The following is a 16,630-nucleotide window of genomic DNA, read 5'->3' as shown; positions in this document are numbered from 1 at the left end:
GTAACAAGCTTATTTTGAAAGTGGAAGTAAAGTAGAAATACAATATTAATATTAATATTAATTCTCAAGATTAATATTGATCGTTAATTTGCAAACATGTCTTATTTAACAGTAATTGGTGTGTAGGATATATTAGTGTATTGATATCAATGAAAAAACGACAAAGGGGAAGATATATATTTTATTTTTATTTATTGATCAAATTTATATACTTTATAAATTTATATTTAAACTTCTGAATGTTAAACATCTTCCCTCTATGAGGCAGGACAGCATATAACATATAAACACACAACGAATAGTTAACTCCTTTAGTCAACCAGGGCATTCTGCCATGTTTGAATATCTGAGTTAATAATTCATTCACGATAGGAGCCTTTTTATTTAGTACTGTTTTCTTTCACTTTAAAAGCCACATTTGTAGGCTTCAATACAGTAACTGGGTTTTCTAGATCATAAGCTTTACTGTTGACAACCCTTTTATATATTTTTCTTCTCCTTCCCTACATTTATTTCAGCTGCCAGCTGAATTTCAGGAACGTGTCAGCCTCCACCTAGAAAAGCATGGGTGCAGCCTCTCGGTACCTCTGTGTCATACATCATTTGCTGATAACATACCAACTTGTGTCATTGCAAAAGTCCTGGAAAAGCCTGATCCAAACAATCTTTCTCCCCACATGTCAAGCCCATCAAGCAGAGATCTTGCTTTCCAGGAATCTCTTGGAAAACTTGGCCAAAGACCTCAGTACAAGTCCGACATTTACTGCAGTGATACAGCTCTTTACTGCCCTGACGAAAGAAGGCGGGAGAGAAGGCCGAGTGTAGACATGCAAGTAAAGGGCGTTGGGTTCCTGAGGTCCCAGAATTCCACTGACAGCACAGTTGAAGAAGATGGCTTCCATTCCAGCTTCTCCCATGAAGCTTTTCCAGAATATGTTACCTCTCAACCTACTTCTAGTTCCTACTCCAGCTTTAGTGTAACATCTGAGGAGAAGGAGAATGCCCAAGCTAGCACTTTGACAGCCTCCCAGCAAGCCATTTACCTGAGCAGCCGCGATGAGATGTTTGAAAGAAAGCCATCTTCAGGTTATGAGCAGGGGAGTCCAAGGTTTGCCAAGGCTAAATCTATTCAACACATGGAGCTGGCAGATGACAATGAGAATTCCCCTACTTTCACTAGGACTATGTCACCTTATGCAAGTGAGCCTTATCATTTCTCGGCCATAACAACTCAACAAGCTTTAGCATCACAAAAGATGCGCAGTGAAAGCAGGAACTCCCATTTGTCAGAAGAAGATCTACCCGGACAGTGGAGACAGCTTAGTGTGGAAGATATTGGTGCATATTCTTACAGGAACAGTGGCAGGCTTTCTCCCTGCAGCTTTTCAGAGCAGTATTACAGAAGTCCTATAAAGAAAGGAGACAGTCGATCAAGTCCCATTTATGCTAGTTACAAAGGTGATAGCTTCTCAGAGGGAGATGATATTTGTCAAAGTAGACTTGTGGACTCTTGCTTCCTGAGGACAGACAGTGGTCTGAATATTGACATAAGTACCAGCTGTAAGCAGGACAAATTGCCCTCTTATAAAACAAAAGAACTGAGGGACAAAAAAAGTGAAAGAATTACAGTCCAGGTGTGCAGTAGCAAAAGCATTGATGGGAGTCCTGTGTTGAAAAGAGAATATGTTGATGTTAGTCCTAACAGTTCAGCTGAGTCCCTCAACCATAGTTCTATGGAGGCTTCAGAGATCCATCAGTCTTCCATCGAGCAAGGAAGCCATTCAAGCCTCCATAGCAAGCAGCAGCAGTTTCAACGGACTGGAAGTACCGGCTTAAGTCGAAAGGACAGCCTCACAAAAGCACAATTGTATGGAACTCTCCTTAATTGAAACATCTTCCAAAGCTGCAATAAAGAGATAGGTAGAATAAGACAGAACAGCAACTATGATGACATTTGACACGTCTAGTATCCTGTAGGTTTCTGAGAATATATATATTATATATGTGTATGTATATGTGTATACATATACAAGTATATACATATATGTGTGTGTATGTATATAGAGAGAGACACAGAGAGGGAACATACACATACGAACAGTCACGGTACTGCTTTAAGCAGGAAAAATGATAAAACCTGATAAAGGGAAAGAAAAATATTACAAGACACTTTTCACATACAGTAATGACTTTTCCATCTTGGATACTAACCCTTTGCCCACTTTTATAACCTAATATATTTTTATAAACAAAACGGTATTTATTAGATTATCCTTAGTACTCTCAAGCACTTTGAGTGACATTTTTTGTCCCCTTCAAGTAAGTTTCTTATTTATTTTTTGTGCATGAGGCCACATGTGCCTAAATTCTTGGAGGGAATGGGTTAAAAGAGAAAGAGGGAGCAAGAGAGAAAAAGAAGGGAAAAACTTTTGCAAGGACAAATCAGACCCTATAAGATTTTAAAACATAGATTGTGTGCAGTGCAAGATATACAAGAATGTGATATTATAAAGAAATCTATTTTTAAATGAACATATGTATTTAGGAAAGAAAAAAAAACTGGGGGGAAATGAATGCACAAAGCGATACAGATATTTTGGTTTGTCTGTCCCAATGTGTTTCAACTTCCCCACACTGTACACTACCTCAAAATTAATTGAGGGGTTCTTTGGTCACTTATTTTTCTGTAAGCTTGCATTTATATCGTCTCAACTGCATGGAGTGTCACAACTAGTACTGTATTTTGCATTACTTAATAAAAGGCACCAGTGAAAATGTTTTGATTTTTTTCTCATTAAAATATGTTCTGACAGGAAGTTGTTACTGTGTGTTCAATGGTTAAGCTATATACAAAACATATGGTACTTATGATACATCAGACCAAGCCTCAAGGGCTCTGATGGTAAGCAGTGCTCCCCATGATGTTTGTAATGAACTCAAGTGATGAATAAATGCAAAATTATGAACCACGCAACCATGTTCATAGGAAGCCGTCTGTTTACTACAACTTTTCAACAACAGTACGGTACTTGGAGATGCCTACCAATTTCTATTATGCAGTTCTGTTTATAAACTCCAAAATAGCTTCACCCCACCATTCAGATACAGTAAAATTGCACACTCAGAACAGGAATTATCATGACTAGGAAGTCTGAACATTTTAATCGCAATTGCTCTGAAAGATGCCTAAAGACAGCCAATACAGGATCATATACAGGAAGTTGCTTAATATTGAGTACTTATGAGTAAGTGAGCTCAGTATTGTCAGTATTGAGTAGAGCAAAATCTCTAATATTAAGAAGGAATTTTTTCCTGAAGAATTGGATGCGTTAGGATCTGTGACTGACCCAGAGCTCTTCAGCTGCCCTCTAAAATCTGCTACTCATCATTAATTGTTTTTTCCTGCTACCTTGAAATGTATTGCTGCTGCTATTGGTCTACCTATGGACTTATGTACCACTTTGCTTCCATTTTTCAGTATCAAAGGTTTGACTAAATATCTCCTTTGTTTCAATAACCCCATGAATGTATGCTCATTGATTAAAATGAACAGCATTGAATTAAATTGGTGAAGTTCTTTTTAAAGCTGAGATAACAGAGAGAGTTGGATTAAGGTTTCAAGGAAATCTTGATTCAAGTAATTATTCAGCCCTGTAATACATTGCCGGTCTTGGGCAACTTCCTGTACCTTAGCTTAATTTATTGGGCAGGGATAGTTTTAGAATTAAATGGATGAGTACCAATTATTCAATTATACATTTTAGAACATTAGTTGTTGAATTGTGTTCGTGGTAAACGGTTCATTGGGACCCTTTTGCTTAAAGGACAGGCGAAAAGCTATTTTTTAAATCCAACATCCTGTTTTTAAGAGAGGCTAAACAGATCCTTCTAGAAAGTTTATAATTAGGATACAAATCCTGTAAGCCTTTCCAAGCAAGTTGTTCTAAAGGGAATACTACCTCTGGTCACAGTAGATTGTGCAGCCATCACCTTAGATTCTGTGATACTGTTCTGTTTTGTTCTTTCATTTTTAATTAAAAACTCTTTAAGTATCAAAAACAGTTTAAAATTCTATTAAAAGATTGTGTTTTTGTGAATTCAAACTCTCAAAGATCATATGCACATTAACCAGGATGGGCATATAATCTTCATTCCTTAATAATACCTTGATTTGTGCCTATGGATAAGGACATTGTTTCAGATTAGATACATTCTGGTGGTGGGTTCAGACATACTAAATCATGGTTTGCTTAATTGATCTGTTGCCTTATAGACTGAATTCATAGAATATGCTAAACCATAAATCATAGCTTACTGCCCTCATGTATGGGTTCACCCAACACACATATCAAAAGTGGAAAAAAATACCTTAATAAAGTGTGTAAAGTAATCATATGCATATTTAAAGGTATTTTGGAGTGTCAACAAACCATGTTTTTTTTTAACTGCTGACTATCTAATGTGCAGTCTAATAAGAACAAAATAACAGGAAGCTTTCAAGATGGGTTGTGAATATGATCAAAGGATTTAATGTAAATTTAATGTAAATGGCATACAAGGAAAGTTGAAAGAAATGGTCTACAGTAGTGTGCATGAAAAAAAGTGAGTCATTTTCAAATATTTTAAAAGGACACAAAATAGCAATTAATACCTCTTTTTTGTCTCAGGCACAGGACATCAAGCATAAAAGAATGTAGAAGGACTGATAAAAACAGCTGTGCAAAATGCTTTTCTGTCATCTGCTGAAAAACATTGGGAAAAAGATTCTGCCTTTCTAAGGAAAGACAATTAGTTCTCATTATATGAGGGGTATTATTTGTTGTTCAAATGACCAAGATAAGATCTTGGTATTATTAGAAGCTGATCTATAACAGTTGATTTTAACTGGGCAACTCCAGTTTGGATTAAATCTGAATTCAGCCTGTTAGAGGTCCAGATATTTATGACTTCTCTGTGGAAGGCATTTCATCCTTGGGATGTTGCCAATGAGAGGGCCTTCCCCTGAAAAGCATCTTTTCACATCACTTGGGAGAAAGCCAAGATTAAACAAGGGCATAAATCAATATAAATCAAATCCTAATAGATGTCTCTGATAAAGATTTAAAATCTGTTGACAGTTTCTCACATTAAATAGTAACAACTAAAGGTATTAAACGTATACCAATGTGTACAAACAGTGCTCTTCACTTCCCTAATAAAATGCTAGCTTTATGAAAATTTCAAAATTGCAATTTAGCTCAGCTTTAAGGCATGCAGGCTTGGGAATCTAAATTTAACATTTGCCTCAGTTCATGGTTGCAAAACATTCTGAGTTTGCCAACTGAAGCTGTTCCTATGGCATCAATCCGGTCAAAGCTAAATTTGGCATCCCTCCTTTGAGGACAGCTTCAGCTAATCTTGCTTTTCAATCAAGATATAGATTTTATCCAATATGTCTGTGATTCAGTTTCTTTTTGTCCTTTTGCCTTTGAAAACCTCTTCCTTAAAGAACTTGACTACTATAAATGAGAATTGATTGTGAATTTGTCCGGGTCAATATTTAATTCTTGGATCAATATATTTTCTGACTGGCTACGATTTGCAAATCACTTTGTGAAAAGAGCAGTCTGGATTTGTAAGGTATTTCATGGCAGAAATCAAAACTCAGTTGGTAATCCAAAATGTAATATTTGTGTGTGTAAATATATGGGTTATATTTGTGAACATATACATGCTGCAAGATGAAAGGAGAGAAAACCAAAAAGCAACTAAATCTATTACAATATGAACATTAATAGGGTTGCCAGAAAAGAATATAATCTTAAAGGGTTTGTGCACAAGGGACAAATACAAGAAATGAGGCTTTGCTATTAGGAAAATTAAATTGTTATCTTGAACACACCATCTGACTATATAGTTCAAATCACTGTCAGAATGAATATACACTGATTCATACACTCAGATTAATAATAAAGTAGGTTAGGGTTTGATTGAAGGTGAAAGGTAAAAATTTGTGGCCCTGAAATAGAAACCAAATTAAATTGCACCTTGCAATGAACAACTTAAATTTAATCCAGAGTATAAATCGTAAGTATAGTTCTGCCTAAGGCTGAATAAACCTGTATGTAATTGTAGATTGATGAACAAACATTTTTTTTATTTAACAAGAGTATAGCCTCCTATCACAAAGACATAAATTGAAGCGACTTCAAGGTGAAAGGCAATGGCATTTACTTGAGACAAAGGAAATCAGACTGACAAAAGTGTTGCACCATCTTGATTCAAGCCTACGCTTCTATTGGTGTTGTGATATCACATAATGTCTCAGAGGTGTAGAGCTTGCAATGCCACAGTGCTGCTTTCATCATGCGCTTCCCCATTTGGTGTACAGTTCAGAGGTCCATCTGGACTCATGAGTCTTACTTGAAGAGCAGGTAGTAACTGTACCTAGCCTTTGGATAAATGTATCATATGCACCAACTGAACCTATTTCTTGTTACAGTCACTCCTGGCTTATTTGGAAGAAAATAAGAAATTGGTACCTTCAAGTCAGTCATGACTCCTAGAAATGGCTGGGACAAATCCCTGTAATTTTCTTGCCAGCGTTTTTGGAACTAGTTTACTATGTCTCCTTCCTAGGGCTGACAGAATACCTGGCCCAAAGTCACTTACCTGGCTTTGTGCCTAAGACAGGACTAGAACTAGTGGTGGGTTGCTACTGGTTTGCCCCGGATCTGGAGAACTGGTAGTGGTGGCGGTGGGAGGCTCCGCCCACCCACCCAGACACTTCTGCACATGCGCAGAAGCATCACATACAAACATGTGAGTGCCCACAAGCAAACTGGTAGTGATGGGATTTGCAACCCACTACTGACTAGAATTCATGATCTCCTGATTTGTAGCCTGGTGCATATGTACCAGCTGTCATTTCTGAATGGTCTTCAAGGGCAGTTCCACATGGAGCAAACAGCAATGATATAGTTAACCACTATATCATTGCTGTTTGCTCCATGTGGAACTGCCCTTGAAGACCATTCAGAAATGACAGCTGGTACATACTGCAGTATGAGTGGTTATGAGGATGCCTCATAACTGCATTGATTATCAATAAAATCTAGATGCAATTCAAGGAGCTGGAAGTCACCTATCTGAGACAGATCTGGATATCTGAGGAATTGTCTGTCTCCAATTCTCTTTAGTCATCCTATAAACTACAAACTCCAGGTTGGCATACTCTTGGTCCCATCAGCTGAACAATGTATTCTGATAAAGTGTGGAAGTCACAACTTCTTCAGTTGACTCAGCTAGTCAATCAATTAATTGACTCAGCTAGTCAATTAAAACCAGTCGTCATCTCCCCAGTAGTAGAGATGTCTACAAAGTGTTGTTAAAAAGTCGAGATGGTGGCCACAACAGTGCTACAGAAGCTCCACTTGCTTTATTATGTGCTTTTTGTGTGGCTGCCATCTTAACTTTTTTAACCACACCTTGAGAACACTTCTAATATGACATGCAGATATGCTATAAATATGTAAGGGTGGATAGAGATAGTTTTGCTAGCTTTGTTCCCAATACAGCGTTTGTTTTATATTTTATTACTGCATTTGTATTGTGATGCTCTTAATCCTGTTAAGTACCCAGAGGTACTATGAGAGTGGGTAGCCATGTACATGCACAGGGGCTGATGTGTAAAAGATTTTCTGAAGAGAGATGACATAACTTGAAAGCCCTACAGAAACACCTCGTTCATGAGCACAATTCTAGTCAATCATTGGGATTGTTACACATTGTCTTTGGATGCCAATTAATGGTAGGAAGGACCGAGTAATTTGATCTTAGCGTTTATTCTGAGCAACAATGCCAACAATTAAACTTACTTAGAAACAATTGGAACTTTCTGCTTTATTGCTTATTAGACCAGCTGATAATCATCAAGTATTCATTGCCAAGTAAGGTGGAATAAGGAGGCATTTATAAGCAGATTTAATGGGCTGTTTTCCAATGATGGCCACTTGTTCATTGTTGCTAAAGGACAGATGGTGTTCTGTACCCTTTCCATCAGATCCTCATTTAGTTGAGACAGCCTGCCTTGAGGGTTTTTCCATTTGCTTTCTTGGCTTCTACTCAGAAAGCATCCATGTGAGTGACAGGTTTCATTTTGCAGACTCACAACTGGAATTGACATGAAGATGTCCACCCACCTCAAAATCAGGAAGAAAGGAAGGAAGTTTAAAGAGGCACTAGAGAACACAGACTCCTTTTGCATGAGAGAGAAAAAAATGGTCCAAAAGTTTGGCTTGCAACTTTTCATCAAGTATTACAAAAACTTTGTTTTTAAAGTGTCTTTCAAGGGCTCTTTCCCTGATATGTTGTTGTTGTTGTTGTTCCCCAAAATCATGCTCCATTTTCAGATTTATCTTTTGGTCTTTTTCCCTTTTTTTCTCACAGTAACTTTATGAAATTGACTGAGCTGAAGAATAGTGAATAGACCAAGGCCACGTCTCAACTGAGATCTGAACGTACATTAGAGGCTATGGCTTTCCTCTTATCTTTTGCATTCATAGCAGTCTTAACTTCCCAGGTATCCTCAGATGTACAGTTAATGGGTGAAAGCCTATCATCCCCAGCCAATATGAGCAGTAATGGTATTCCAGGTCATCGGCAGCTAATGAATTTAGTAGAAGGAATGTAAAGGTTTATCTATACTGTTGTGTATTTGCTTATTTGTTTATTTAATATAGGGCATTAGTCTTCTTTCACAGTGTAATTCCTTGAAATGTGTTATGATGAGACTAGAAAACTATTTGCTAGTTTTGTTGCAACAGACCAATAAGGCATGGATCCAAGCTGTCGGAGGAAGCATCTCATCCCAATGGGACCAACCTGATCCACCCAAGCTGGCAGAAGGAACATGCTGTAAACCCCGTCGGTCAAGGAATTTCAGCTATAAAATCCAGAAGAAGAACCTTTTCTGCCATGGTCCTTGCTCTTTGGAACATTGTACCTCCCAAGGTAAGATCTGTGTCCATTCTTCTGGCCTTTCAAAAGGGCATGAAGACTTGGCTCTGCCAACTTTCTTTTGGAGCCCCAATGGGGATGTGGCACTCTGGAGATTAATTGAATATTAAATGTAAGGTGTCTATTCATTATCAATGTTTTATCTCTATTTTTATTGAGAGATTGTAAGCCACCTAGCATCGGCTTTGGTGAGATGGGCAGCATAAAAGTTTAATGAATGAATGAATTGTGGCTTCTCTTCTGAATCTGTGTGAGCTGTTCAGAATAGAAGATCTCATGTACCCTTGTTACACTGAATACACGAGGCCCTTTCTAGATGATCATTCTCATCCATGAAATTGATCCAGATCAGGGGTGTCAGACTCAATTTCATTGAGGGCCGCATCAGGGTGGTGCTTGACCTCAGGGGCGGGGTGGGTATGGCCAGGGTGGGTGTGGCCAGTTTGACATCACTCGTATCGGGGGCGTCTGTGGTGGTCCAAGCGCTCTGCCAGGAAAAATGGGCTCCAGAGTTCCATTTTCAGCTGTGACAGCCTCCTGATGCCCTCTGCCAGTGAAAACGGAGCTTGGGGGGGGGCACACACTCCATTTTCACTGGCAGAAGGTGGCAGGAGCTGAAAAAGGAACCCGGGAGGGCAAACAGGGCTCTCCTGAGCTCCGTTTGTGCTGGCAGTGGTACCGCGGGCTGGTCCTTTGCTGTTTCTAGGGTGGCCCCACAGGCCATATCTAAGCACCCTGCGGGCTGGATCCGGCCCTGGGCCTTAAGTTTGACACCCCTGATCCAGATAGTCTTTCTCCAACCATCCTCTCTGTAATGCCATCTGAACGGATTCTGAAAAACAGGGCATTCTGTAACAAGTTTATTTAGGCTACTTTGAATTTTCTGTGGTAGCTGCTTTCCCTTGCTATACTGTTTTTTTTATATCTAGCAATTTGGCTCCATTGGTTCAAAAAGGCGTTTCTCACTAAAATCCTTCTAACATGCAAGACTACATAGTACAGAGTACTATGGGTTTTTAAGATATTGTTAGTTTTGTATTTTTGAGCTTCAGACAGAAAAATTCCAATTGTCTTCCTTCCTATTTTGTTCCAATGATGGATTGAAAGGCAAAATGCTGTGTGGAAAAGCTAAGAACTTCTCACCTAGACAAACTAAGGGATAGAGATAGGTATTGCTTATCCGCTAATAGCTCTTTGCTTTCAATGGCAAACCCTTTGAAGAGAAACTCCGCCCACAAGTTTACCTTATCCTTCTCTGCCCAGCTCAGAATGCTCTCTAAACTTGGTTGTTTATTTGAAGGCCAACTAGATAGCAGCTTCAGTAAAAAAGTGAATTTGGGGGTTTGTTCCATTTGTATACCATAAGTTGCCCTGCCAATTTTGTCAGAGTATGATTTTCTCTTTGATTAAAGTATTGTTTTCTGTTTGATTCTTGTCTCTTAGAAGTCCTGCTTATCTGGGTGTTAGTTGCTGGAGATGTGCTCTGGTCTTTTTGTTTCCTTCTTAGCATATTTTTTGTCTCTTTTGAATAGTGCGTAAGTATGGTTCATTTATATGTGTCTATAGATGCTTGATTTGTCTGAATGCTAAGCTTCCAAGAAGTCTGTAGATTTTTTAATTTAGCTTGGTTTGTTTTCTTCTTAGATTGCTCGGTCCTTGGTCCATTTGAAATGTTTTGGAGGGCTTTAGTTGATTTCTGTGCTATGGTAATGTTGTGTGGTTGTTTCTGAGATGTTTTTGATGTGTGCTGATATTACCCTTTTCATAATGTGTTGTTTGTGCTATAGTAAGTTGAATGATCAAGCACATAGAAATAAACCACGGAAGAGTTAACAATAATTTCAGCTGAAAAATTATGAGCATCCTAAATCAATTAATGGACATGGATGAAAATTATATATAAAATTACAAAAACCTGCATTAATTACATAAATTAAGACTTTGGGTTTAATATAAGTTTAAATTTAATGGATATTCCTTCCCACCAAGCGGTCCATTAAGTCGATATTTCACTATATTGGGCACTGGAATCAGACAATTTCTATAATATAATATAATATAATATAACAACAGAGTTGTAAGGGACCTTACAACTAGTCCAACCCCCTGCCCAGGCAGGAAACCCTACACCATCTCAGTCAGATGGTTATCCAATATTTTGTTGGATTTCTGCAAGGTTCATTCATTCATTCATTCAACTCTGCTAAGAGCACAAGGATGGTTTGCATCATTGTTTATAGTTGTATTCTATATTCCATATTATCCAATTCCAGTTCCACCAATCAAAGTCTGCAGATCAATCAACATCCTACCTAGCAATTTTCTTTTCAAGCGAAGTATTTTTCTTATTTTTTCCCTAATTCATAGAATTAGAAAAAAATATTCTGCTTTCAATTTTTAAAATCTAAGCTTTCTCAGATCACATGATTTTAAATCCTTATTTTACTGATGTAAGTATTTTTAAAAACACTGCTACTGTATCATGTTTATGGGTTTCCATAGTAAGATGGTGTGTTCAATATAGAGACTAGGACAGTGATGGCTAACTTTTTTGCTGTCGCGTGCCGAAAGTGGGGGGGAGGGGGGGTCATGCACGTGTGTGCCCACACCCATAAATCAATGTGCACTGCCCCCCCACGCATGCATGCACAACCCCCTGTGCTCCCCCCACTTTTGGTACGCGATGGCATGATGGGCCCAATAGGGCCATTTTTCGCCTTCCCCAGGCTCCAGAGGCTTTCTACGAGCCTGGGGAGGGCGAAAATAGCCTTCCCCACTACCCGGAGCCCCCCCAGAGGCCAGAAATGGGCCATTTCCTGACTTCTGGTGGGCCCAGAAGATCCAAAAATCATCTGGCCGGCGCACACATGTGCGCTGGACCTGAGCTAAAGCAATGCTCGCGTGCCTACAGATATGGCTCCGCGTGCCATAGGTTCACCATCACCGGACTAGGACATCATAATATCATTTGATATTAGCATTCATACTATTATTAATTACAGGTGGATCAGCCATATTTGTTTCCCAAAGAATCTTTTATATCCAAAATCGTTACCATTATCTCTTTTTTCTAATTGAGAAAGAAAATAACAATAATATGTTCAAGGAGATCCAGATCACAGTGAATGTTATCTTTGACATGTTCCTTGTCATATATCAAAGACTTAATTTCAGATCCAAAGCATTGGAGCGGGAGGGGAAAATCACGAAAGTCAAGATGGTTGCAGTCACATAATTGTTGCCCTGTTTCTGACAATAGATACATTTGATGATCATTTATAATAAGGATAATGACATCATCAATACAGTAAAGATGATGAATTCTCATAATACAAATCAGCTCTTCTAGGTGAAAGATATGAACTAGACTGAGTTTTTAATTGCCAAATTCAGAAGATCTGATCACATTCTTCATCATGCCCACTACATTCCAGTGCGTATTGATTTACCAAATAAAAAGTAAAAAATGATTGCGTTCATAAACCTGATCAATTCAATCTGTATTCCTCCTCATCACAGATGCATATGAGCAACTCAACGGGCTTGATGTTTCCTGCCAAAGCGAATTTAGTTTAATGCTATGCATCCCTGAAGTTTAAAAATAGAAATAACAGCAGTTGTCAATTAATTACTCTCCTCGGTTTCCAGCATCAATAGTTGCCTGCATTATTTTATATCCTCCACAGGGTAATTCACAGCAACCTCAACAACAAATGCTTTACCAGAATCCAACACTCAGAGCAGCTATTTCATATCTTGCACACTACTTGAATTTAAAGCACATTAAAACCATCGATTGCAGGGGATTAATAAGAAGGCCAAGACAAAACCGGTATAGAGAAATTGGAAAATTGGAAAAGGCAAAAAAAAAAAAAATGGATCCAGGAAACTACAGACTGTCAGCTTGACATCAATATCTGGAAAGATTCTGGAAAAGATCGTTATCAAGCAACAAATCTGCAAACATCTAGAGGCAAACGAAGTCATAACCAGAGGCCAAGATGGATTTGTCAAAAACAGATCAGGACAGATAAATCTTAAAACTAGTGGACCAGCAAAATGTTGCGGATATAATTTACTTGGACTTCAGTAAGGCGTTTGACCACAACCTGCTACTTGATAAAATAGAAAAATGTGGGTTAGACAGTATCTCTTTTCAATCAGAATAGAGCTGAAAGGGACTTTGGAGAACTTCCAGTCCAACTCCCTGCTCAAGCAGGAAACTATACCATTTCAGACAAGTGACTGTCCAGTCTCTGGACTCGTCTGGACTACTGCAATGCTCTCTACATGGGGCTCCCCTTGAAGAGCACCCGGAGACTCCAGCTAGTCCAGAATGCAGCTGCGCGGGTTATTGAGGGAGCATTTCGGAGATCCCATGTAATACCTATCCTGCGCAGACTGCACTGGCTGCCTGTTGTCTTCCGGGTGCACTTCAAGGTGTTAGTTACTATCTTTAAAGCGCTTCATGGCTTAGGACCGGGATACCTACGGGACCGTCTACTGCCAACGTCTATCTCCCAACGACCGGTGCGCTCTCACAGAGAGGGGCTCCTCAGGGTGCCATCAGCCAAGCAATGTCGGCTGGCGGCCCCCAGGGGGAGGGCCTTCTCTGTGGGGGCTCCTACCCTATGGAACGAGCTTCCCCCTGGACTCCGACAAATACCTGACCTTAGGACCTTCCGCCGCGAACTTAAAACCTACTTATTTCGTCTTGCTGGACTCGCTTAAATTTTATATTATCAAATTGATTTATGGGTTTTAAATTTTTGTAAATTTTAGAGGGTAATATTTTATCTATAAGTAGCCATATTATATAGGTTTTTTAAGGGTTGTTTTTAGTTTTGTATTGTTGTTTTCTTTCTGTATTTTATTCGTGGCTGTACACCGCCCTGAGTCCTTTGGGAGAAGGGCGGTCTATAAATAAAAATATTATTATTATTATTATTATTCTTAAAAACTCCCAGTGATGAAGCACCAAAACTTCTGGAGGCAAGCTGTTCCATTAGTTAATTATTCTCACTGTTAGGAAGTTTCTCCTTGATTCCAGGTTGCTTCTCTCCTTGATTAGTTTCCATCCATTGTTTCTTGTCTTCTGGTGCTTTGGAAAATAAGTTGATCCCCTCTTCTTTGTGGCAGCCCCTCAAATACTGAAATACTGCTATCATCTTACTCCTAGTCCTTCTTTTCTCTATACTGGCCATACCGAATTCCTGCAACGGTTCTTCATAAGTTTTTGTCTCCAAGCCCTTAATCATCTTAGTTGCTCTTCTTCGCAATTTTTCCAAAGTCTTAACATCTTTTTTGTAATTTTGTAATCACGCCAGATGGACTTGTAACTGACTTGCCAACCGCACTTAATGGAACTGCATCTACATGGAGAAGTGTATGCAGTGGGGTGCCCCAAGGCTCTGTCTTAAGACAAATACTCTTCAATATCTTAATCAATGACTTAAACAAGAGGATAGTAAGTCAACTCATCAAATTTGCAGATAATATCAAGCTGGCATGAATAGGGGTGTTAAACTCGATTTCATTGAGGGCCGCATCAGGGTTGTGTTTTGCCTTGGAGGGGTGGGGGGGTGGCCGGGGTGTATGTTTGGGGTGGGGGTAGGCAACTAAATGTCACTCGTGTCGGGGGCACCTATGGTGGCCAAGTGCTAAGGCAGGACTTCCCTCAGACCCCACCCCTCACTCTCATTATAATCTTCCTTCATTCCTTCCTTTCCTTCCTTCCTTCCTTCCTTTCTCTCTTTTCTTCTTTTTCCTTCCCTCTTCATTTTCCTTTCTTCTTCTTTCCCCTCTTTCCTTATTTTTCCTTCCTTGCCTCCTGCAACCCTCTGCCAGCAAAAACAGGGGTTAGGATGGCCACACACATTTCTCTTCCACATGCCCTTTTTTGCTTGCAGAGGCACCACGGGCTAGTCCTTTGCTGTTTCCAGTGTGGCCCCACGAACCAGATCTTGTAATGTATCTTTAAAAGTTGTGGAGGGAAAACTGAGCGGGAAAAAGCACGTTGCTGATTGGATGAAGCCTCCGGCTAAACTGTATATAAAGAGAGGGTTTTCCCAGCCCGAGCTGCTGGGTTCACCATATAGTAAAGAGCTGTTGTCACTATCCTGGTCTCCTGCCTCGTTATTGCCCGAATCTAACACTGGCGACGAAGGTGGGATCTCGAGGCTAAGAGCGCCAGGAAAAAAGCTGAAGTCACCAGGAAGACGCGAACCCAGCAAACAAGGGGCGGAAAGCAGCGATGTCCAGCTACACACCGCCAGCGCCATTCGACCCAGCTAAGGAAAAATGGGGGTCATACATGGCTCGTTTCGAGTGTTTCCTCGAGGCGAACGAACTTCAAGGAGTCTCAGACAACAGGAAGCGAGCGTATTTCCTGAGCCACTGCGGTCCAGAGGTTTTCGACACCGCAGAATCGTTGGCGGAGCCAACGCCGGTACAATCGGTGCCGTGGCAGACTCTACAGACCATATTGAAAGCCCATTATGCACCAACGCCGTCCAAGTATGTGCAACGGTACGAATTCAGGGAGCGTAGGCAGCAAGAGGGCGAGTCCATCAGCGTATACATGGCAGCCCTGAGGAAAGCCTCAAAACCATTGCGAGTACCGAGACTTGGAAGAGGCATTGCTGGAGCAACTCATTCGTGGGGTCAGGGACATCCGTTTGCGACGGCGGCTGCTGTCTAAAAGCAACCTAACGCTGGCAAACGCCTTGGATGAAGCCAGGGCTCATGAGATGTCTACCCAAGCGGCGGAAACCCTACAAAAGCAGGTCGCACCAACGGCTGGTGCGAAATCAACCCCGGTCCACAATGAAGAGGTCCAGGCCGAGTCGGACGGTGAGGAGGAGGAAGGAGTCTTCCACACCGGGAGGCCGGAGAAAGAAGACCGGGGTGACTGCGCGAGTTGTGGAGGGCAACACCAACGACAACAATGCAAATTTAAGGATGCGACTTGTCGGCGGTGCGAAAGGAAGGGGCACATAGCACAGGTCTGTCGAGCACCCCAACCTTCCCGCCAAAAATTCAAACTGACCAATCAGAGCGCGGGAACGGCGAAGCGGCCCGTGATTGGTCAATTCAAAAAAGGCGCGAAGTTGAATCAGACTGCCGTGAGAGTGGGTCACGCAGCAACACGCCTAGAGAAAAAAATCTTTACGAAAACAAAGATTGAGGGGGTGCCGTGCCGATTGAGGTGGACACCGGCCCAGCGATCACGATCATGTCCTGGGACACTCTCGTGAAAGCCTTACCCGCCATCGCAAAGCGCAAGCTGAAACCACAGAACTTAAAGGTACAAGACTACCAAGGGAATCGCATCCCTGTTCGAGGGGTAACGTCCGTCCACGTCGAGTATGGACAATACAAGAAAACTCTGCCCATCACCATAGTCGAGGGGACCCTGCCAAGCTTGTTGGGACTGGACTGGTTCCGAGCATTGGGCATGGGAGTGACTGGAATCTTCAGAAACGAAGTCAACCTCAAAGACGCACTCATGAAGGAATTTGGGGACGTTTTCAGAGACTGCCTGGGCAAGTACACGGGACCCCTATCTCATTTAACTTAGACCCACAAGTCGCCCCTATCCGTTTAAAGGCTAGGAGGGTCCCGTTCGCCCTAA

The 16,630-nt window shown here is 40.7% G+C and overlaps 1 protein-coding gene across 1 annotated transcript in view; it reads left to right on the top strand.

Annotated features, from left to right (window-relative positions):
* The window catches only part of BEGAIN (brain enriched guanylate kinase associated), a 192,905-nt gene extending 190,497 nt beyond the window's left edge, over window positions 1-2,408 (top strand). The window contains exon 7 of the mRNA XM_058162712.1: window positions 519-2,408. Coding sequence (XP_058018695.1) covers window positions 519-1,889 — 1,371 coding nt within the window. The 3' untranslated portion in view covers window positions 1,890-2,408. The remainder of the gene's footprint in view (window positions 1-518) is intronic.
* The last annotated feature ends 14,222 nt before the right edge of the window (window positions 2,409-16,630 follow it).

Source organism: Ahaetulla prasina, chromosome 1 (assembly GCF_028640845.1).
Source record: "Ahaetulla prasina isolate Xishuangbanna chromosome 1, ASM2864084v1, whole genome shotgun sequence".
NCBI classification, from domain to species: Eukaryota; Metazoa; Chordata; class Lepidosauria; order Squamata; family Colubridae; genus Ahaetulla; species Ahaetulla prasina.
Note: the sequence above shows the minus strand (reverse complement) of the source record. Positions and strands in the feature narration are given on the sequence as shown.